General features: G+C 39.2%; 1 protein-coding gene across 1 annotated transcript in view; it reads left to right on the top strand.

The window, feature by feature from the left end:
* Nucleotides 1–14,965, top strand: part of KCND2 (potassium voltage-gated channel subfamily D member 2) — a 371,801-nt gene extending 356,836 nt beyond the window's left edge. The window contains exons 5-6 of the mRNA XM_083182817.1: nt 6,829–7,079; nt 9,057–14,965. Coding sequence (XP_083038943.1) covers nt 6,829–7,079; nt 9,057–9,234 — 429 coding nt within the window. The 3' untranslated portion in view covers nt 9,235–14,965. The remainder of the gene's footprint in view (nt 1–6,828; nt 7,080–9,056) is intronic.
* Nucleotides 14,966–18,737: the final 3,772 nt, after the last annotated feature.

Genomic DNA, 18,737 nt, shown 5'->3' on the forward strand with positions numbered 1-18,737 from the left:
TGTCAAAATTCCAGATGTTGCCACCGTGAAGATGTAGAAATTCTGCAGATATCAGCCTGTTTCATGTCATTATTTTAACATAGACACATCATAACTTAGACTTATGATTAAAATAGGATGCGATCAGGTTATTTCAAGTATTTGAAATCCTGACAGCGCCATCACGGTAGTCAGAATCCCAAAGTAGTATGCAAGCAGTAAGTACTGGATTTAGTGTTAGGTTTAAGGTTAGGCACTAGGGGCACGGTAAAGGTTAGAAGTGGGACACATCTGCATTTTGACTAGAGGATTTTCAACTTTTGGATTGTCGATACAATGCCCAACATGGTCATTGCATCCTGTGTGATCTAATATTTTTACCAACAAACAGTAAAATATGAATGTGTTGTCTGTTTATTGACATAGAAATACATACACCAGTATAAATCGAATTTTCTCAATGAAGTCCACAAAGTAATATATATGTGTACCACGATTGTTGTACTGTTAGAATCATTTTCTCTAAAACTTTCTCTTTTTAACCCACATCACATTTTCTACTGATGTTTTGTCTCTTTAAATGCCACTCCTATACATTGATGGTTGTCCGTGTAAATGGCAATCTTTTCAAAGCTGTTACACAACACACATCAGAGACAGACAGTCATCACTAAAGTCTAATGCAGAGCAGATGCAGCTCTACCAAGCATCAGAGAGTTATGTGCTCAAGCAATAAGTGGAGTTTAATGATTATTAAAGAGGCTTAGATAAAAAATATTTTTTATGTTTTAAATCAGTTGCAAATTTGAAATTGTATTTATGTGGCCTATAAGCAGGAACAGTTAACGCAAGATTTTATGAACATATTTCAGCATCCTATAATATTTACTTGTTGCTTAGCACCAATATTATTTATCTCCATAAATGATTACTCTAACTAACAGGAGCAGACTAATGGCTATATGGATATGATAGCATACAGCTTTATATAAGTTTTATGTAAGTGAAAAGGGCAACTGATTTTATAGTCCCTTCATTTTTCATTTTTAATTTCTAATGTAAATGTTACAGTCATAAATATATCCAGGTTATGCATTCACTCCACAGCCAGGGCAGCCGAGAGGGGGGGGAGCAGGTACTAATTACCTGGGCCCAGGCTTGCTGGAGGGGCCCGACAGGGGCCCTGGTCTGAACTCCCCTTCCCCCTCCATCCCTCCCGGTGCAGCACACACCCACAGCATGTGCTGTACTGACAACAGGCTCAACATGAGTGTCTCACTGACAGCGCGAAAGCTCATGCTGAGCCTGCTGTCAGCACAGCACATGCTGTGGGTATCTGCTGCTGCTGAGGAGGGGCGACAATAACAACCCCCCCTCAAATTTAAAGTGTGTTTTCACCCCCCTAAACATTTTGGGAGCGTGGCCTAATCGCGGGAGGTGGCCACGCCTCCCGTGATTAGGCTACGCCCCAAAAATTTTACCAGTGCCCGGCATACCTCTCGGCTGCCCAGTCTGCAGCTTATATATATATGACACTGTATACAGGTTGAGTATCACTTATCCAAAATGATCGGGTCCAGAAGAATTTTGGATAATGGATTATTCTGTATTTCTGAATATTTTTATATTTCAATGAGGTATCTTGAGGTATTTTTGTCAGTTTGGTGTCAGGTTTAGCGTGTTTTTTTTTTTGCCACGTCCCCTGGATTCTACTTTGGATCGAAGAGGACTTGATCTATGCCGGAAGATCTGGTGAGTTTGATAACCTTTCACAGGTTATTAAAAGGATTTCTTCAGGACGTGCGAACGGACAGCGACCTACCTACAGGCTCAGCATATGTATGAAAGGGCTCTGTATGGAATACAGTTTTATTATTCTGGTGTGTTTCTGTGTTTATTTTACTCTTTGTATTGCTGTGGAACTACAAGTTCCAGAGGGCCCTTTAATGCACCGCATGCTGGGACTTGTGGTTCTCCAAATCTCTGCATATGGGGGAAGCTTGCTGGGACTCCTAGTTCCACAACAATATACAATAGTTTTATTCTATTTTTTACACATTTATCAGCCCGATGCCCACCGCACTGGGGCATCGGGGACAGCCTCAGGATTCAGGCCTGACCAGGGGGTTGATGCTTTGGCCAGAGGGACTTGTATAAAAAAAATCGTCGTCGTCCCCACCCCTCCCGGGCTGTGGCATTACCCTGCTGGCTGGTTGGGCCTGGTGCTGGTTCTTAAAATACGGGGGACCCCTACTCATTTTGTCCCCCATCTTTTGGGAACCAGGACAGCCCCTTGGTCTTGGTGTTGGTTTTAAAAACTAAGGGGAACTCTATTCGTTTTTTTCCCGTTATTTAAAACCAGGACCAGCTGGTTACGTCTGTTTTGAGGGAGACTCCACACCGTTTCTGAAAATTATTTTTTTTTGTTTTTTTTCTTAACACTGAATTTGTATTCTAAAATATGGATTTGTAATTAAAACACGAATTTTATCGGGAAAAAATATCCATACGCCATTCATATCCATACACCAACGGAAAACACGAATCAGTCAAACACGACTGATTAGTAATTTTTCTACGGAATACGAGTCACATGCATTCATATCAAGAATATGAATATGAATTTTCGTATTCATATTCTTAGTAAATTCTCCCATCTGTTTCTTTCTTATTATTGCTGATATTCTCTTTTTATTGCTAATATTTTTTTATTTGTCTCTTGTTTTTTCTGTCCCCCCCCCCCCCCCCTCTATCTTTTTCTCTCTCTCTTGCTCTGAATCTCTTATTCTTTTGTTCCACCCTCTGTTTCTTTATCTCAATTTATTTTCATTTCACTCCCCTCTAATGCTGCCCATACATATGTGAGATATCGAATGCAATCATTCGATTTCGGCTAAATCTCGCCGATAAATTGAATGATTGGATGCATTTTTAAGCTGACATGCAATGCGATGCGCAGGCACGCCGTCGAATGTCGCATCAATAGATATTATGAGCTGAACATAATATTTATCGAATTGCATGAGCAATCGCATGTGGTTTTTAACCACATGCGATTCCCGGAATGCAATCAGTGCTATGGTCCCCAGCTCCGGTCCCGTCTACACAGCCGATATACCACCCCTCCAGCACCCAATGTCCAATGAAGGATGGCATGCGACATCGGTTGCTTCACTGGGCACCACTTGGTGCGATCAGGTGCGATGGGACATCGCATTGCGATGTCCCATTGCATCTAATCACACATATGTATGGGCAGCATAAAACCCTGACTGCTTTATTCTGCACAGGTAATTACAGTGATCCTAGTTCTGTTGTTTTTTATTGCTGCTTTCTTCAGCCAGTTTCACATTTGCAATATGCAATTTTCAGGGGAATACTTCAGAGTTGACAACCATTTTTAAAGCTGCACAATTTTACTAACTTACACATCTTAGAAAAAAATAAAATTTACATTAAAATTATAATTTTTTTAAATATAACTGCAATTTGTGTAATTCTACTTAATTTAAATACAGATAAATTCTAGCTTTGTATAAGAACTTTATTTATATAATATACTCGAGTGTATCACCTTCATCATACTGTATCTCCTCTTTCCAGTCTCACCCAGTGGTGTAACTATGGAGGGTGCAGGGAGTGCAGCTGCTATGGGGCCCGGCAGGGTGGGGGGGGCCCGGCAGGGTGGGGGGCCCCAGGACAATCCCCTGCACCCTTTTGACTTTTACCTTTTTTTTTTTAAATACTATGGCTGCACCGTGGACCATACTGCCCTCTCCCCCCACCCCACCCCCCTTCAGCGACGCAATTAAAGTGGATACAGATAAGATGGAGCAAAGACACGTCGCTGGTCATAAGAAGCCCTGCACTGCGCTGTAGGAGACCCGGCACAAGGCAGAGGAACCCTGCACTGCTAGCGGTGGAGAGGGAGACCCATCGCCGGGAAGAAGAAGACCTGCGCTTGCAGATAGAAGGAGAGTCAGCGCCGGTAGCAGAGACAGGGAGCAAGAGGGCCAGGAAGAGGATGTAGGGAGAGACCCAGCGCAAATGAGAAGGAACACTGCACTGTCAACTACTTCTGTCACTCCTCTTCTCCTCTGTCCTGGTAATCTATCAGCCCTCTGGTCCTCTGTCTCCCCCCCCCCCCCCCCCCCCTCTCTGATAATCTACCACCACAGCCCACTCTGGTCCTACAGTATATAAACCCCACCCCCCATTACCACCGGTTCTCTATCACCCATCTCATCCTCTACTTCCCCCCCTCTGGTAATCTACACATTAGTTAAGACAACATAATGAAGTATTTGGAAACAAAAATAGGATACAATTAAGCCAGTGCTTGGTTAATGATATGCACTCTATGATTGATGATATTATCCAAATTTAAAGGATTAAATCAATTATGTCAGCGTAAGTGGGTAGTGTATTCACTGAAAGGGCCTTATTCAGATCTGAGCTCGGTACAAATTTGTTTGGAAAATGGGCAAAACCATGTGCACTGCAGGTGGGGCAGATGTAACATGTATACAGAGTTAAATTTGGGTGGGGTGTGCTGAATCTGAAATCTAAATTGCAGTGTAAAAATAATGCAGCCAGTATTTACCCTGCACAGAAACAAAATAACTCACAAATCTAACTCTCTATATACATGTTACATATGCCCCACCTGTAGTGCATGCACATGGTTTTGCCCATTTTCCAAACAAATTTTTACTGAGCTCAGATCTGAATAAGGCCCAAAGTGAAATGTGTATATAAAGATTACTTCAGTTACAAGTAAGACCATTCTGGACCATTTACTGTGTCAACATTATTAGCTATACTTGATAAGACATCTTCAGATGGACATTCGTGTAATTTTAACACACTAATTTCTTTCTTTGAGCGTATTGTATGTGTATGTTTGTTCGTTGTTTGTGATTTTACCTTCTATTTTTAACTGTTTGTATCAATTCCCATACAGAAATACAGGGAATATTAAGACCTTTTCAATAAAAGTTACATTTATAATAACCATTACTGCGTCCACCTGGATTCGGTATGAAATCCCAACGGTAAATATCCCGACAGGGTCATAATACTGACAAGGACAAAATCCCGACATTTAAAATACCGACAAGGACAAAATCCCGACATTTAAAATCCCGACATGGTCAAAATACCAACATATAGAATGTGCAGTTGAAACTGTCAACATGGCTTTGGGTCGACAGGTCGCGAGGTCGACATGGGTTTTTTCACAGTTTTTTGACCCAATGGACACAGTTGGAGGTGAACCGCAGCCCCGCGCATCGCTCGCTATGCTTCGGGCATGGCTCCTCGCTGCGCTCGGCACACTATTTTATTCTCCCACCACGCCCTAGTGCAGGGCTGGGCAATTGCGGCCCTCCAGATGTTGATGAACTACACATCCCAGCATGCCTTGCATCAGTTTCAGCATGGCCACATAGCAAAACTAATGCAAAGCATCCTTGGGTGTGTAGTTCATCAACATCTGGAGGGCCGCAATTGCCCAGCCCTGCCCTAGTGGATGGTAGGGCATGAAATACCGCCTGTCGGCACATGTCGAGTCAAAAAACAGTGAAAATACCCATGTCGACCTCACGACCTGTCGACCCAAAGTCATGTTGACAGTTTCACCTGTACATTCTATATGTCGGTATTTTGACCTTGTCAGGATTTTAAATGTCGGGATTTTGTCCTTGTCGGTATTTTAAATGTAGGGATTTTGTCCTTGATAGTGATGCACATTACTATTGCTGTTGCCAAATGCTCCAGCAATATGACATTGTACACATCCTCTGCTTTGCATATACGGGCGGGATGTATTAAAATACTTTGCCTGCCTTCGCGCCCCCCGCCGCGATGCCGCCGCATATGTACTAACATATGCGGCTGACATCACGATGCGGTGACGGAGGCCCCCCGCGATACCTGTACTGTGGTCTGCGGGGGGTCTCCGTCACCTCCCAGCCGGCTTCTGCTGCTTTCACGCCGGGGACAGCTAAGCAGGCTGTCCCCGGCGCTTCCTCCTCCCCCCTGCAGCCGGAAGGACGTCCGGCTGCGTTGATAGGGGGAGGAAGGGCTTACCTTCCAGGGTCCAGGAGGACCTGCAAGAAGGTAAGCCCAAGGGAGGGGGAGAGGGTGGGTCGGCGAGGCGGCGGGGTTGAGGCTTCTATAGGGTTCTATAGGGTATCGCCACCCGAAGGTGGCGATACCCTTCAATGCGGTATCATTTTTGATACATTGGAAAATGCGGTAAAACCGGGGTTTTACCGCATTTTCCATTTGATACATCTCGCCCTACATCTGTTTAATGGTGAAAAAAATGCATTGGAGTTAATGCCAAGATGTTTAAAAGGTAAGTAGGAATGGTACAAAGCCAGTTTTATGCCTTTCGCACTACAGAAAAATGACAATTTGCCCTCCTAAAAAAACTGTAAACTGTTCTTTTTAAGATGTCGACCTATGGCCTGTCAATCCAATAGTGGTCGTCCTATTGAGTGTTGACCTATACCGTGTGAACTTTGCTGCTTGTACATTTTGAGAGGAAAAAAAACCCAAGCAAATGATCCCTAAACTAATTGTGCAAAGCCTTTATACAATGAAATACGGGGATTATGGTAATCGCTGTGTTTAACATGTGGTCACATTGTTAGACCTTATACAGTACTAGCCTAGATGTATATTATGTTCTTTTATATGACAAGATGTGTATAAATTATAGATACACTCTTGTAAGTGTTGTAATGTCTTTATGCATATTAGTATCATCATTTCTCGGTTTTCTTGTGCTGCCCTTTAATATGAATTCTGAATTATTTATGTCTATATCTTTTTACGGCCTAGAATCATGAGTTTGTGGATGAACAAACCTATGAAGACAGCTGTATGGAAGTGTCTACCATAAATAAGCCCAGAAACCACAGTCCTTCTTTGTCATCACAACATGATGGGAGCAGTTTTTGCTGCTCTAGACGGAATAAAAAAAATCAGCATATTCCGAATGCTAATGTAACAACTTGCAGCCATCAAGGAAGTCTTCAGGAGCTCAGTGCTATCCACATCCAATGTCTGGAGAGAACCCCTTTATCAAACAGGTATCATTTTTTCTGCTTGTTAATAAAATTTAATGAATGCACGTATTTATTTGCTCCTCCCCCCTGTATATAGACTATCATTAAAAAAAATTGTTCTGCTACAATATACATATATATATATATATATATATATATAATTATTCAGAAATGTTAGTCTGTGTAATTAGCAAAAAACAATTAGTAATGTACAATATTTAATGTTGCAATTCAGTATTCATATGGTGTGAACGAGGTAAATGTAAACTGCATCCTTAGGAGTACTCACAAGTTGATCATGGGTCTGCAATTAAATAGTTCCCTGCACTTTGCCCAGGAGAAGATACTGCACAAGTCAATCCATGGCTAATAGACTTTGCCACTGTAGGTTTTACTGCTTCACAAAGTTTGGGGTTCCCAAGTATAGGTTTACAGTGTTTAGGTCAACAGTGAGTAAGTAAATCCCAAATGGTTAACTTGCATCAGGTTGACAGTTACAAAAGGTCAACTTGGTCAAAAGGTCATCATAGCAATGGTTAACACGCAAATTGTCAACAACGTTTTTTGGTGGTGTTTCCACCTTTTGCTTGATTTTCTATCCACGTAGACTCTAATTGGGAAAAGGGTACATGCCTTCACTGATTGTGCTTAGATACGGTTAAGCATACAAAATAACACCCCAAAAAATGCTATCAACCTTTATAGTGTTGACCTTTTGACCATGTCATAGTTTTGCCTGTTGACCTTACCCACTGTCTACCTTTTGACCCTGTTGACCTAATGAATGTCAATCAGTGGCAGATCCAGAGGTGGGGCTGCAATGCTGTCCGAAACTTAAATACCGGAGCCACACCATTGCAGTATGGGACTCACTGGCAGTTGGTGTGGTTTCCCAGCCACATATCTGGATCTACCACTGCTGTCTATGTAGACCGTGTTGATCTTCTAAGCTCATCACTTACATAAGTGATCAGTAACGTTATGATCCTCAACTCTATTTCTAGACTGGTAGTTCTGAAGCTTGTCTTCAATGCATAGGCGACACCACATTAGAATGTGCAGTCAGTGCAAACATTGGAGACCAGAGATATACGGGGGTATTCAATATGGAACATCCCAACAGTTGAAATCCTGGGCCACATTTGTTTTATCTGACAGTAACTCGAATTCTATGTGTTGAAAAGTCTGTGGATCAGCGAGAAAGGCCATGCATGGTAAAAAAAACGGCCATGAATTCGACAATCCGCGGCCATTTCTGACAAAAACAGATCCAACTTTAAAGAAGTAGGATCTGACATAATTCAATACTGTCGTTAACGGCAGCATTGAATAGGTGAGTGCCCATTTTTCCCCTGTTAGAAATATCGGCACATATTGAATACCCCCTCATATAGTAGATAAAGTAATAGTAAGTAGAGAATAGTAAAAACATTTAAAAAGTGTGATATTTGGTATATAAATTATCTGCGGGATGTTCTAATTGAATACACAGCCAGTCCCAAGACAAAACAAAAAAAATAAAAACTACCGACTAAAAGGAACAGCAAAATGATTTTTTATAACATTGAGGGGTAAATGTATGAAGCTCAGAGAAGTGGTATCTATCCCCATAAAGAACGTTATATGCAAAGTGATAATGCACCAGCCAATCAGTTACAATATGTAAATTGATAGTTCAAAGCTGATTGGCTGGAGCATTATCATCTTGCACGTGTACTTTATGGGTATAGATACCACTTCTCCAAGCTTCATACATTTACCACTGAGGCCGAGTTTCTTTTTCTTGGCCTCGCCTCAGTCACCAGTTATATTTAGTAAGCATCATGCTGATTTGCTAAATCCCAAATAGCCTACATCATAAAAACTGCTTATTTATAAAACACAATTAACAATTAATATTTGCCATATAATATAATTAATACATGGACAAAAATGCTTATATGCAGTACCGCTATTTATTTCGTGCTTTTATAAAAGACACCCTTTGTATTTCTCTTACAGCCGGTCCAGTCTAAATGCCAAAGTGGAAGAACACCTTAAACTAAATTGTGAGCCGCCATATGTCACCACAGCAGTAATAAGCATCCCGACACCGCCGGTGACAACACCAGAGGAGGATGGTAGATCAGAGTCCCCCGATTACTCACAAAGGAACATTGTAAGAGTGTCAGCACTATAAGCCCTGCTCAAAGAGGAATTTTTCTTAAAGAATAAATGAACACAAAAGCTGCAATCAGCTCAGAAGGAAATGTAACCACTGAAAGTATTCTGAGATTTTGAAGCAGCAAATTATTTGCAATCTATATTAAAAAAAAAAAGACAAACAACTACTGAATAATGCAATGGGACTGTAGAACAGATCTTCCAAACGAGTATATGTGTGGCTACATACATGAGCACAATGAAAGATCGCCCATTGGTTTTTTTAATTATTATTTTTGCTTTATTTTCTTTTTCAAATGCATCATTTTTTTTTATAGAAAAATAAAAACACACCCTGAAAATGACTCTTTTGAAGTACTAAAACCATCATTACAGCAGTGAAAACATTATGTTTTTGCTAGAGGGAACATTGAGCGTTTCATAGTGTAATCAGTAAGAACATGCAAAGCCAGTATATTTGTACTCATCTAATGACATCCGTAATGCATGCAGCTATTCTTCAAAGCAGGGATTTATGATCGTTCATGATATTTTTCCATCCAACATTGTTATAGAAAAAAGCCTTTCAGTGCTCTCAAAACAACTGGATGAATAATGTTTACAGTATAAAAACAAAAGCATTTTGGGAACAGACTAGTATTTATTATATCACCGCTGACTTACATTGTGTGTTGTACAGAAATATTGTTTTTGTAGTTGTTTTTTGTTCCGTTATTTTGTTTTGCAACAACTGCAATAATTGTGTGTTTGCGACATCAGACGTCTATGTTTGTTTTCTAATTAATATCTATCAATGAAAAGTAGGCACTGACGATGGAAAATAGTACCTGTACATACAGATGTCTACATTACTTCGCTTACTTTGTATTTATGGAAAAGAAAACCTGAATTTGAGCAAAGATAATAGCTATATTAGCTCAGTGGGATTTTTACATGAAAGATTTTTAAAGAACTCTTTGAGTCTGGAACATGCATGATAAATGATTGTAATTGGTCTGGAATGCTTGTGATGTTACACTTCTTATTTTGTAGTGTTTGGTTGTGTCAGTTTTGATGTTCAGCATTAATATAAAAGCATCTTTTACTTTAAGAGAAGTACTTTGTCCTAAGATATGAAGGTTCATACAAACGGCAGCTCATCCGCATTCCGAACATGAATACATAAGTTAAGATATAATGCATTATCACAATGAAGCTTTGCCCTTCATGGCCTTTTCGAAGGCCACGAAAGTTTCAAAAACCGGTGACCCTCCTGCTTCTAACCGACCTGTACATCTGCATGCCCTGTCCATCAGAGATGTTCCAGTTCCTGTCTGGGACTATGCAATCCATAACAGCTGAAGAGCCAAAAGTCGCTGCCCTCTAAGTCTGAGGTAAAATGTTATCAGATATATGGAACTGATACACCCACTGGCTGAGCATTGTGTCATTGGGACAAAACATTACAGTTATTGGGGAAAAACAATTCAAAACTATGGATCATGATTGGATAACATCTTTCACAATAAAAGAAAAACTGTACATTTGCCTAATTTAGGCCAACAACTTGTATATTTTCTGTAATAACCAATTTGTATTTACAGTCCAACTATACAAAGGTAACCCTTCCTTCCCTTCCCTTTTCCTTCCTTCCCTTTCTTCCTTTCTTTCATTCTTTCTTTCCAGTCCTCTTTTCCTTCCATCCTTCTTCCATTCCTTCATGGCTTTCTTTTTTTTCCTTCCAGTTCTTTCATATTTTTCTTCATTTTCCTTCCCTGTGATCCCTCTCCTTTGATTTTCGGTCTCTCGGTGTTAATTAAGGTTTTTAACGTGCAACGTTGTAAAATCAGTCATCTGATGGACTTTGTAGGTAGAAATATGATATTTGTACTTTGATTTTTTTCCCCTTTATCTAATGTTTTTAGCAAATAAGAATAACATCAAATGGCACAAATAGGACTTTAGAGAGCAGGAGAAAACTGCATGGAGATAAGACAGGTTGGTTATGGTGAGTAAAATTAAAATATTAAAAGTAAAACACAATGCAAATCAGAGCAAATAATGATACAACTAAACAAATTAAAGTATAGCTGCTTAAAACCTAGAGCACCAAACATTTAACCAGACATGGCCAAACAAGTTCCATCATGCCTTGCCAGAGTTTTTCTATTAGGGAATGCTAAAACTATGGCAAGGCATGCTGGGATGTGTAATTTCACAGCTTGAGGCTTCTATTACACCCTGCAAAGATTAATTAGCAGGTCAATGGTGTGCACTGTGAAAATAGGGATGCTGCCTTGCTGGGAGAGGGCATGGCCACCCTGGGAGGAGGTGTGGACTAATGACCTGATACTCGGGAGGTCTGGGAGATACAGTACAGGTATTCCCCATGTTACAGTGTGGGCTGCAGTACTGGCTCTTACCATTGACATCTCTCTTTCTTTCTTTTTTTTTTTTTACAAATTTGACAATATAAATATATTTCCAGTAACTCCATAGATCTAGATCAGAAATTCGTATTTCTAAACTTCAGTAGTTAAAAAATAACATAGGAGGACCTTGGTAGATGAAGCAGTTATTAATCAAATAGTAATGCCTAAAGAGGCGCATTCTCCATGGCACAGCTGCCACAAACCCATGGAATCCAGTTAGATGTGCTTTGTGGCTTTGTATAGTTTACACCAGCCATAGATTCTCGCATCAACTTAGTGGTACCCTACTGTAAGTTTTAAAGACCATATTAATATATGACTAGATACTAACTCTATTTACAATAGATTCTGCACAGTACCCAAGTCAGATTGACTCCAATTTATATTTCCATCTTGGTTCATTATGTTACCCCCTTTCAAAAGCCAATAACATAGGCCAGTAACTTTAGTGATATACTGTATATCACTATAACAAATACATTTGTTCAGATGTCACATAGTATTTTTTTCCATTTCCTGTCTTGTATTTTAAATTACAATGCAACATCGGAAACAGTAAAACATTATGTACAAGCTGTAAACCAGCGAAGTCTATGGGGTACATTTATTAAGATGGGAGTTGTATTGAAAATGGGATGTGGCCCATAGCAACCAATCAGATTTTATTCTATCTATTATCGTCTAGAAGGTTCTAAATAAATAAGTAGAACCTGATTGGTTGCTACGGGCAACACTTCATCTTCAATAGAACCCCCGTCTTAGTAAATTTACCCCTATAAATCTTAAAATGTTTAGCCATTTCACTAGTCTCTCTGAATGAGTAAAACACACACACACACACACACACATATATGATATAAGATCTGCCACCATGTATCACTGATCAGAGAATTTGCAGTGGACTGTGAAGAGAAAGCCGCTGAGAGATTTGCGAAGGGATTGCTGATCGCGATCCACTTTCAAATCCACTCACAATTTTTGAACCATCAAAGAGTTTTTGCCATCTGTGCAAATGAGTAGATCTAATGCTTCCACTAATCTACAGCTGAGAATGGGTGAAAGTGGTCACCACTGAAGTTACAGACCCTTCTCAAAAACGCCTGGGTACACCAGCATTTTTCTGACCCTCCCACAAAATGGCAAGTTTCCACCCCCAAATGCTGACTTCCTGTCATTCAAGCTCTGGCCATATTGCATTTATAATCCATACACATTATCTATCGCTATGTCCCTTCAAGGCATGCGTCGATGTCCGATAATCTCTCGATTTGCGAATTCTCTGTTAGGTCCCATGACAGCTAATAAACAACATGCATTATAAATTGTTTTATACATTTGATTATTTCTGACAGTCTCATCATAACACATACAGTATACCAAAGAGTTACAGTTTTTATTTATTACTAATAACGAAACTATTGGATTTATCATCAAATTATTGTTTCTATTTATGTTTAAATGTAGCTGTATGGAGGGTAAGACTGTTACCTGATTCATACATTTGCAAGTCTACATTATTACAGTAATACATGTATGCTCAAGGTACTGTAGGTTTACAGCTGTCACCATTAGTCTAATTGATATATCGCATTGGATATGACCACACAAAGGGTTAGGTGCGGACAGGTTGTATCGTGAAGAATAATGAATAGATGATGCACACTTTTGATGCTCCTATATAATTGATTTCAATAATTTCTAGGTCATATATTCTAAATTTGACAAAAAAGTAAGATAAAAGCATTCTAGATTTCCCTATACATTTTTAATCTTTCTTGATATTGTCTGATTAACTTGCAGTATGTTTGGTCATCAAGTATTCATTAATGTTATATATGACCATGGTAAAAGTTTGCAGTGAATGTAGGAAAATGAAGCAAGGGCATAAAGAGAGATTGTGTTCTGTAGATGTAAAGCATTTACATTCTATTAAACTATGAGACAAAAATATTAAAATTTAATAATTGATTGTGTTATTATTATATTAATGTTCCCTATGTGGTGAGGTTTTACAGTTACCAATGTATCAGTTTGTGCTAGTAAAATGGCAAGAAGTTTTACATTTCATTTAAAATATCAAATTAAAACAGAAATAGGTCTAATTATCTCATTGAAAGTACATTCACACTGCATGTATTACCATTCATATTTGTAAGACCTTTATCTTCTGACCAGAATAATGAAGATATACCTTCAATGGCTATGCATGGACTTACAGTATGCTACTGTCTTTCCTGGGATCAGTTGTTTAACACTCTACTATGGAAATTATAAACCTTCAGCAATATTGTTGTAAACATACGCAATTCATTTTTCTAGTTTGGAATTTATTGGATTTTGGGTGTTTCGAAACACTTTAAAAAACTGCTGTTGTTTTAGTTTATGCATACTGAATTGCTTCAGAAGGGAGCAGCCTGGTCATGTCAATAGTGGGTAAAAATGTGGTCGGTCCAGGGTGTGAAGATATGATCTTGTCATTGCAGCCCCTTCCCCACTATGCAATGTCCACATTACTGGCATTTAAAAATGGGACGGGATTACAATGACGTGTTTCAGTTCAAAATGCGTCATTGGGCTGCCCACTTAGCAGGGGTCAGTGAAGGTATGCTGGGCAGGGCTGGGAATGCCGGACACTTGCCCACTTTTTTAGGGGCCAGGAGTGCTACCCAATTTTTGGGAGCCTTCCAGCCATTCCGGGAGAGTAGGCAAGTATGTCAATGTATTTTAAAGACTAAATCTTATTTACAAAGAAAAATATCTCCCTAAAAGAGTTTAGAGTTTCCTATGTTTATAGATACATTATGTGTATATACTGTAGTATAATGTGGTGTCTGTCTCTGCTTCCACATTAACCATTTGAGTGCTAACATCTCTGTGAGAGATGTTCAAAAGATCCGCTGAAAATGCCCGCATCGCTCACATTTGCTATATAAATTCAAATAAAAACTGTTATGGTAAAAAAAAAGATTAAAATTCCTATATATGATAAATATTACAGGTCATTATGATGAATCAAAATGTTTGCATGGTAATTATTACACCTGTTTTGACAAATTCACTTGGCACTCAAAGGGTTAAGCAATCTACGGAAGGTGATGATAGCACTCTTGCACATTTCTGCATAATACCAGTCTTTTTGTGAAGATGTTTTGCATTACTCTGTGATTTTCATGACTAGTGGAGAATAATACATCTACACTAAAATCATCCAGCACATGCTGATCCAGCTGATAATAAGCCATATCTGTAGGCGTATCAGTTCCATGTGTGGTATTTATTGTAACTTGTTTGTATAAGTATGTATATGTCTTATCATATTACAGCATATAAGATAAACTTGCAGGTATTGTATATGTTTATTGCAGCAAAAACAGCATTTACTTTACAGCACTTCATGGCAATGGTACAGTATCATTAGATTTGAAGCATTCTATGTCATTTTGTCATGGGATAGTCTCAGTATCATTAGGATGTCTCCAATTAATAATATACTGACAGTTTAAGAATGTCCTGGCAAATGTAACTTTGCATCCAGGTGAAAGAACTTATCTTTATATTTATTATCCACAGGAAGTCATTATCATAGTATATCTTTATATAGATGCAGTATATCAGGAGGTATTATAGAGAACGTGTCACTGGTTTCTTTCTACATGGTCTGTTTTTGTTTGTTTACTACATAATGCGCCTGATTCTGGTTCACTTGCAAAAGCAAATTCTCTCTCTAATGGGCAAAACCATGTGCACTGCAGGTGGGGCAGGTGTAACATGTGCAGAGAGAGTTAGATTTGGGTGGGGTTTGTACTTCAAACTGATATCTATATTGCAGTGTAAAAATAAACCAGCCAGTATTTACCCTGCACAGAAACAAAATAACACCCAAATTGAACTCTCTCTGCACATGTTACATCTGCCCCACCTGCAGTCCAAATGGTTTTGTCCATTAGAGAGAATTTGTGTTTTTGGGAGTGAGCCAGAATCAGTCCCAACATCCTGATCACTATAGAGAAAGCTAAATAGGTGGATACTATGGATCTCTGTGTGCCCAAGTGAAAACATGTAGTATAGCTTAACAAAGCTGCAGGGTCCTGTTATGAGTAGTACACACCTTGGTATACTAGCTCACAGGTCTACATCTATAAACACCACTTCTCTAAGTCTGAAAGAAGACTGCTTGGAAGAGAGCATAATGATCAGACATCACATTGAGTTGAACCTCTCTGTCTTGGGGGCCTCTCAATTTTTACTATAAACTGCACAAGGTTTAATGAGAGGAGTGAAGTGCATACACAAAAAAGGTTGCATTCAGTAGCAGTAGCTTACAGTAATAGTTAATAGTAACTACAAATGAACCTACAATGTTGGTGAAACAGCAAATATATTTTTTGTAATAGGGTAACAAAATTATTGAAATGTGTCTTAAATTTTCAATTTCAAAAGTATTTCTTTTTTGTTGATCCTATAAAGCATAAAATATCAATGTTTGTCATTAAAATGACAAATAAATCAGCCAAAAATGTTCATGATTGTATAAATAAATAAAGCACCAATTGAGTTCAATCTCAGTCAGCAGAAAGGTGAGGTACACAAACAAGGGTGCTGCTTACTAGAACCATTTAACCAAATTTAGGCTTAATTGACATAGGCCTGCTATACTATTGTCACAGACTACTCTCTTGGAAGAAGAACAATTCAGTTTGTATATATTGTGTAGAACAATCCAAACCACATACACTATTTAATATAATTTCATAAATGCAAGATATGTAATAAAGATGTTCTTCACAAGGGTAATGGAGATTATATGTGTCCTTGAAATAGCTTCCCTCTGCTTCTGATATCTTAATAAGAAAAGACCCTACATGCAATGAAGAAGTGCTGGAGTCAGAGAAGATGTGCCTGCATAAGCTTTTTGATGGGCTCATTCTTTACTATCATTGGGCTTAATGGGGCTGACCTGGTCCATCTCTGTCCCGTTCCCTGCACTCTAGAAAATCTACTAGTATTTTGTGCAAGACCTTTGACATAACTTAGATTACTACTTAAACTTGACCACAGGTACTGAATGAGCCGCCAGAGCTACACAGTACAAAACAACTACAGGTGTTGAACCCTGATTTCTGGTTAGGCCACCCTTGCAGTTCACCCTGCCTATGGCACTTGGCCAATGATCATTATGAATTACATCTTTCTTCAGTTTTTTTCTCTTACCTGTCTCGACAGCTAACATACCTTCTGCCACTTGGAAGGACTATAACATTACTCCCAAGCAACCAGAATTCACTGTAAACCACCCACCAGTCCAGCTATTCCCTGCAATTAGCTCCAAGCTTTCTGCCTTTTGCATCACATACCACTTCATATAGGTCTACTCTGCTTTCTCCAATCTGACCCCACCCCACAGGAAGCAGTCATAAGCTGACATGCCGGACTACACATCATCAATCAACATAGTCATGGCCAGTCCTTCATGCACACCATATAGGAATGATGCCTCGGCTTACAGCTTTGCGCCCTCATATACTCAGTTCCATGTGGACCACTACCCCACCTTACCTTTTGTCTTTTAACCCTTATTCAAAATGTAGCTCTCATGGATATGGTTATATATCCCATTATCTCATGTCTTTCGATTCTCTGTAATCTTTGTATGTACTGGCACATCTCTTGTGAATTCTCCTTGCCAGATATGAGCAAAATGGCACGGATATTTTTTTCTTCTTAAGAATGCTCAACTGTTCTTTTCAGGTATTACCATTATGTGGATCTGATCTGCGTGCCTTGTGATTGGGGCATTCATTGCATCCATGAATTTCTGTATAATCCTGTATTACTCTGTGTGACGCTGTGTAATATGTGCCTCCTTAAACATAAACTTTGATGGTGATGATGGGTAACAATAGTAATTAAAAAGCTTGGAGGAGAAAAATCAAGTTTTCAACATAAAGGAATACAGTGAGTATACTAACCAAACATGTACATATTATATGTACTGTACACTGAGGCTTAAACTAATTTCAGGTCCCATGTACATTATATTATAATGAATACTGTTTTTAGTTTTCTATGGTTTGCCTATTTTAAGAAAAGTATAAGGAAACAAAAGAATCATATTATAATTATTAATATTTTCCGGGTGACATTGGAACAGTTCATAGCAAATGAAGGTCCAAAATTCAAATAGGGGAGCACCACAAACTGGCACCCCAACTGCTGGCAAACATCACTGGATGAGACTCACTAGCAGTTTGTGTGGCTCCCCTATTTGAATTTTGGACTGTGCTGCAGACCCACCTCTAGGGCCACCACGGCCTATAATTGATACTCGGCAATATCCAGCTAATCATATCCATGCTATCGGATTTGTACATGCAAGTCTAATGGCAGGAAGTGTCCCCCTCCTTCCCGGTTTAAAGTCCAGTTTTCCCACTTCTTCCCAGTATAGCATCCAGTGTTCTCCTCCTTCCCAGTATAGCATCCAGTGTTCCTGCTTCTTCCCAGTATAGCATCCAGTGTTCCCCTCCTTCTTAGCATAGCATCCAGTGTTCCTGCTTCTTCCCAATATACTGTAGCATCCAGTGTTTCTCCTCCTTCCAAGTATAGCATCCAGTGTTCCCGCGTCTAAAAATAAAAAAGAATAAAACAGTGCTGATGCTTTACTGACTTATAAATAAGTAAAACACTGCTAGAATATATCATTCATTTTAATAATGCATTAGTTCATTCACAATAAAGTATAGGCATCATTGGTGTTATGAAAATAATGAAAACATTTTGGCTGGTGCCCCCTACCATCGCCACTAGTTCCTCCTCTGACCCTGCTCCCCTTTCCCAGCACCATCAACCATCATCAAAACAGTCATCATTTTGGTGCTCCTTCCCCCAATATTTTAAATAGAAACAGTGCACACATTCGGTGCGCAGCCCAAACAGGGGTGTGTTCTTGCTGGGAATGGGCATGGCCACACAATAGTACCCCCAATTAAAATTATGTGCAACTTTATTCACATTATATCATGTGATGGTGTCCTTATTAATGTTACATCACACAGTAGTACCACTTTACCTTATATACATTACTCACATTATTCACATTATACCCTTAGAA

This window comes from Crinia signifera, chromosome 4 (assembly GCF_055691185.1).
Source record: "Crinia signifera chromosome 4, ASM5569118v1, whole genome shotgun sequence".
In the NCBI taxonomy this organism is placed as follows: Eukaryota; Metazoa; Chordata; class Amphibia; order Anura; family Myobatrachidae; genus Crinia; species Crinia signifera.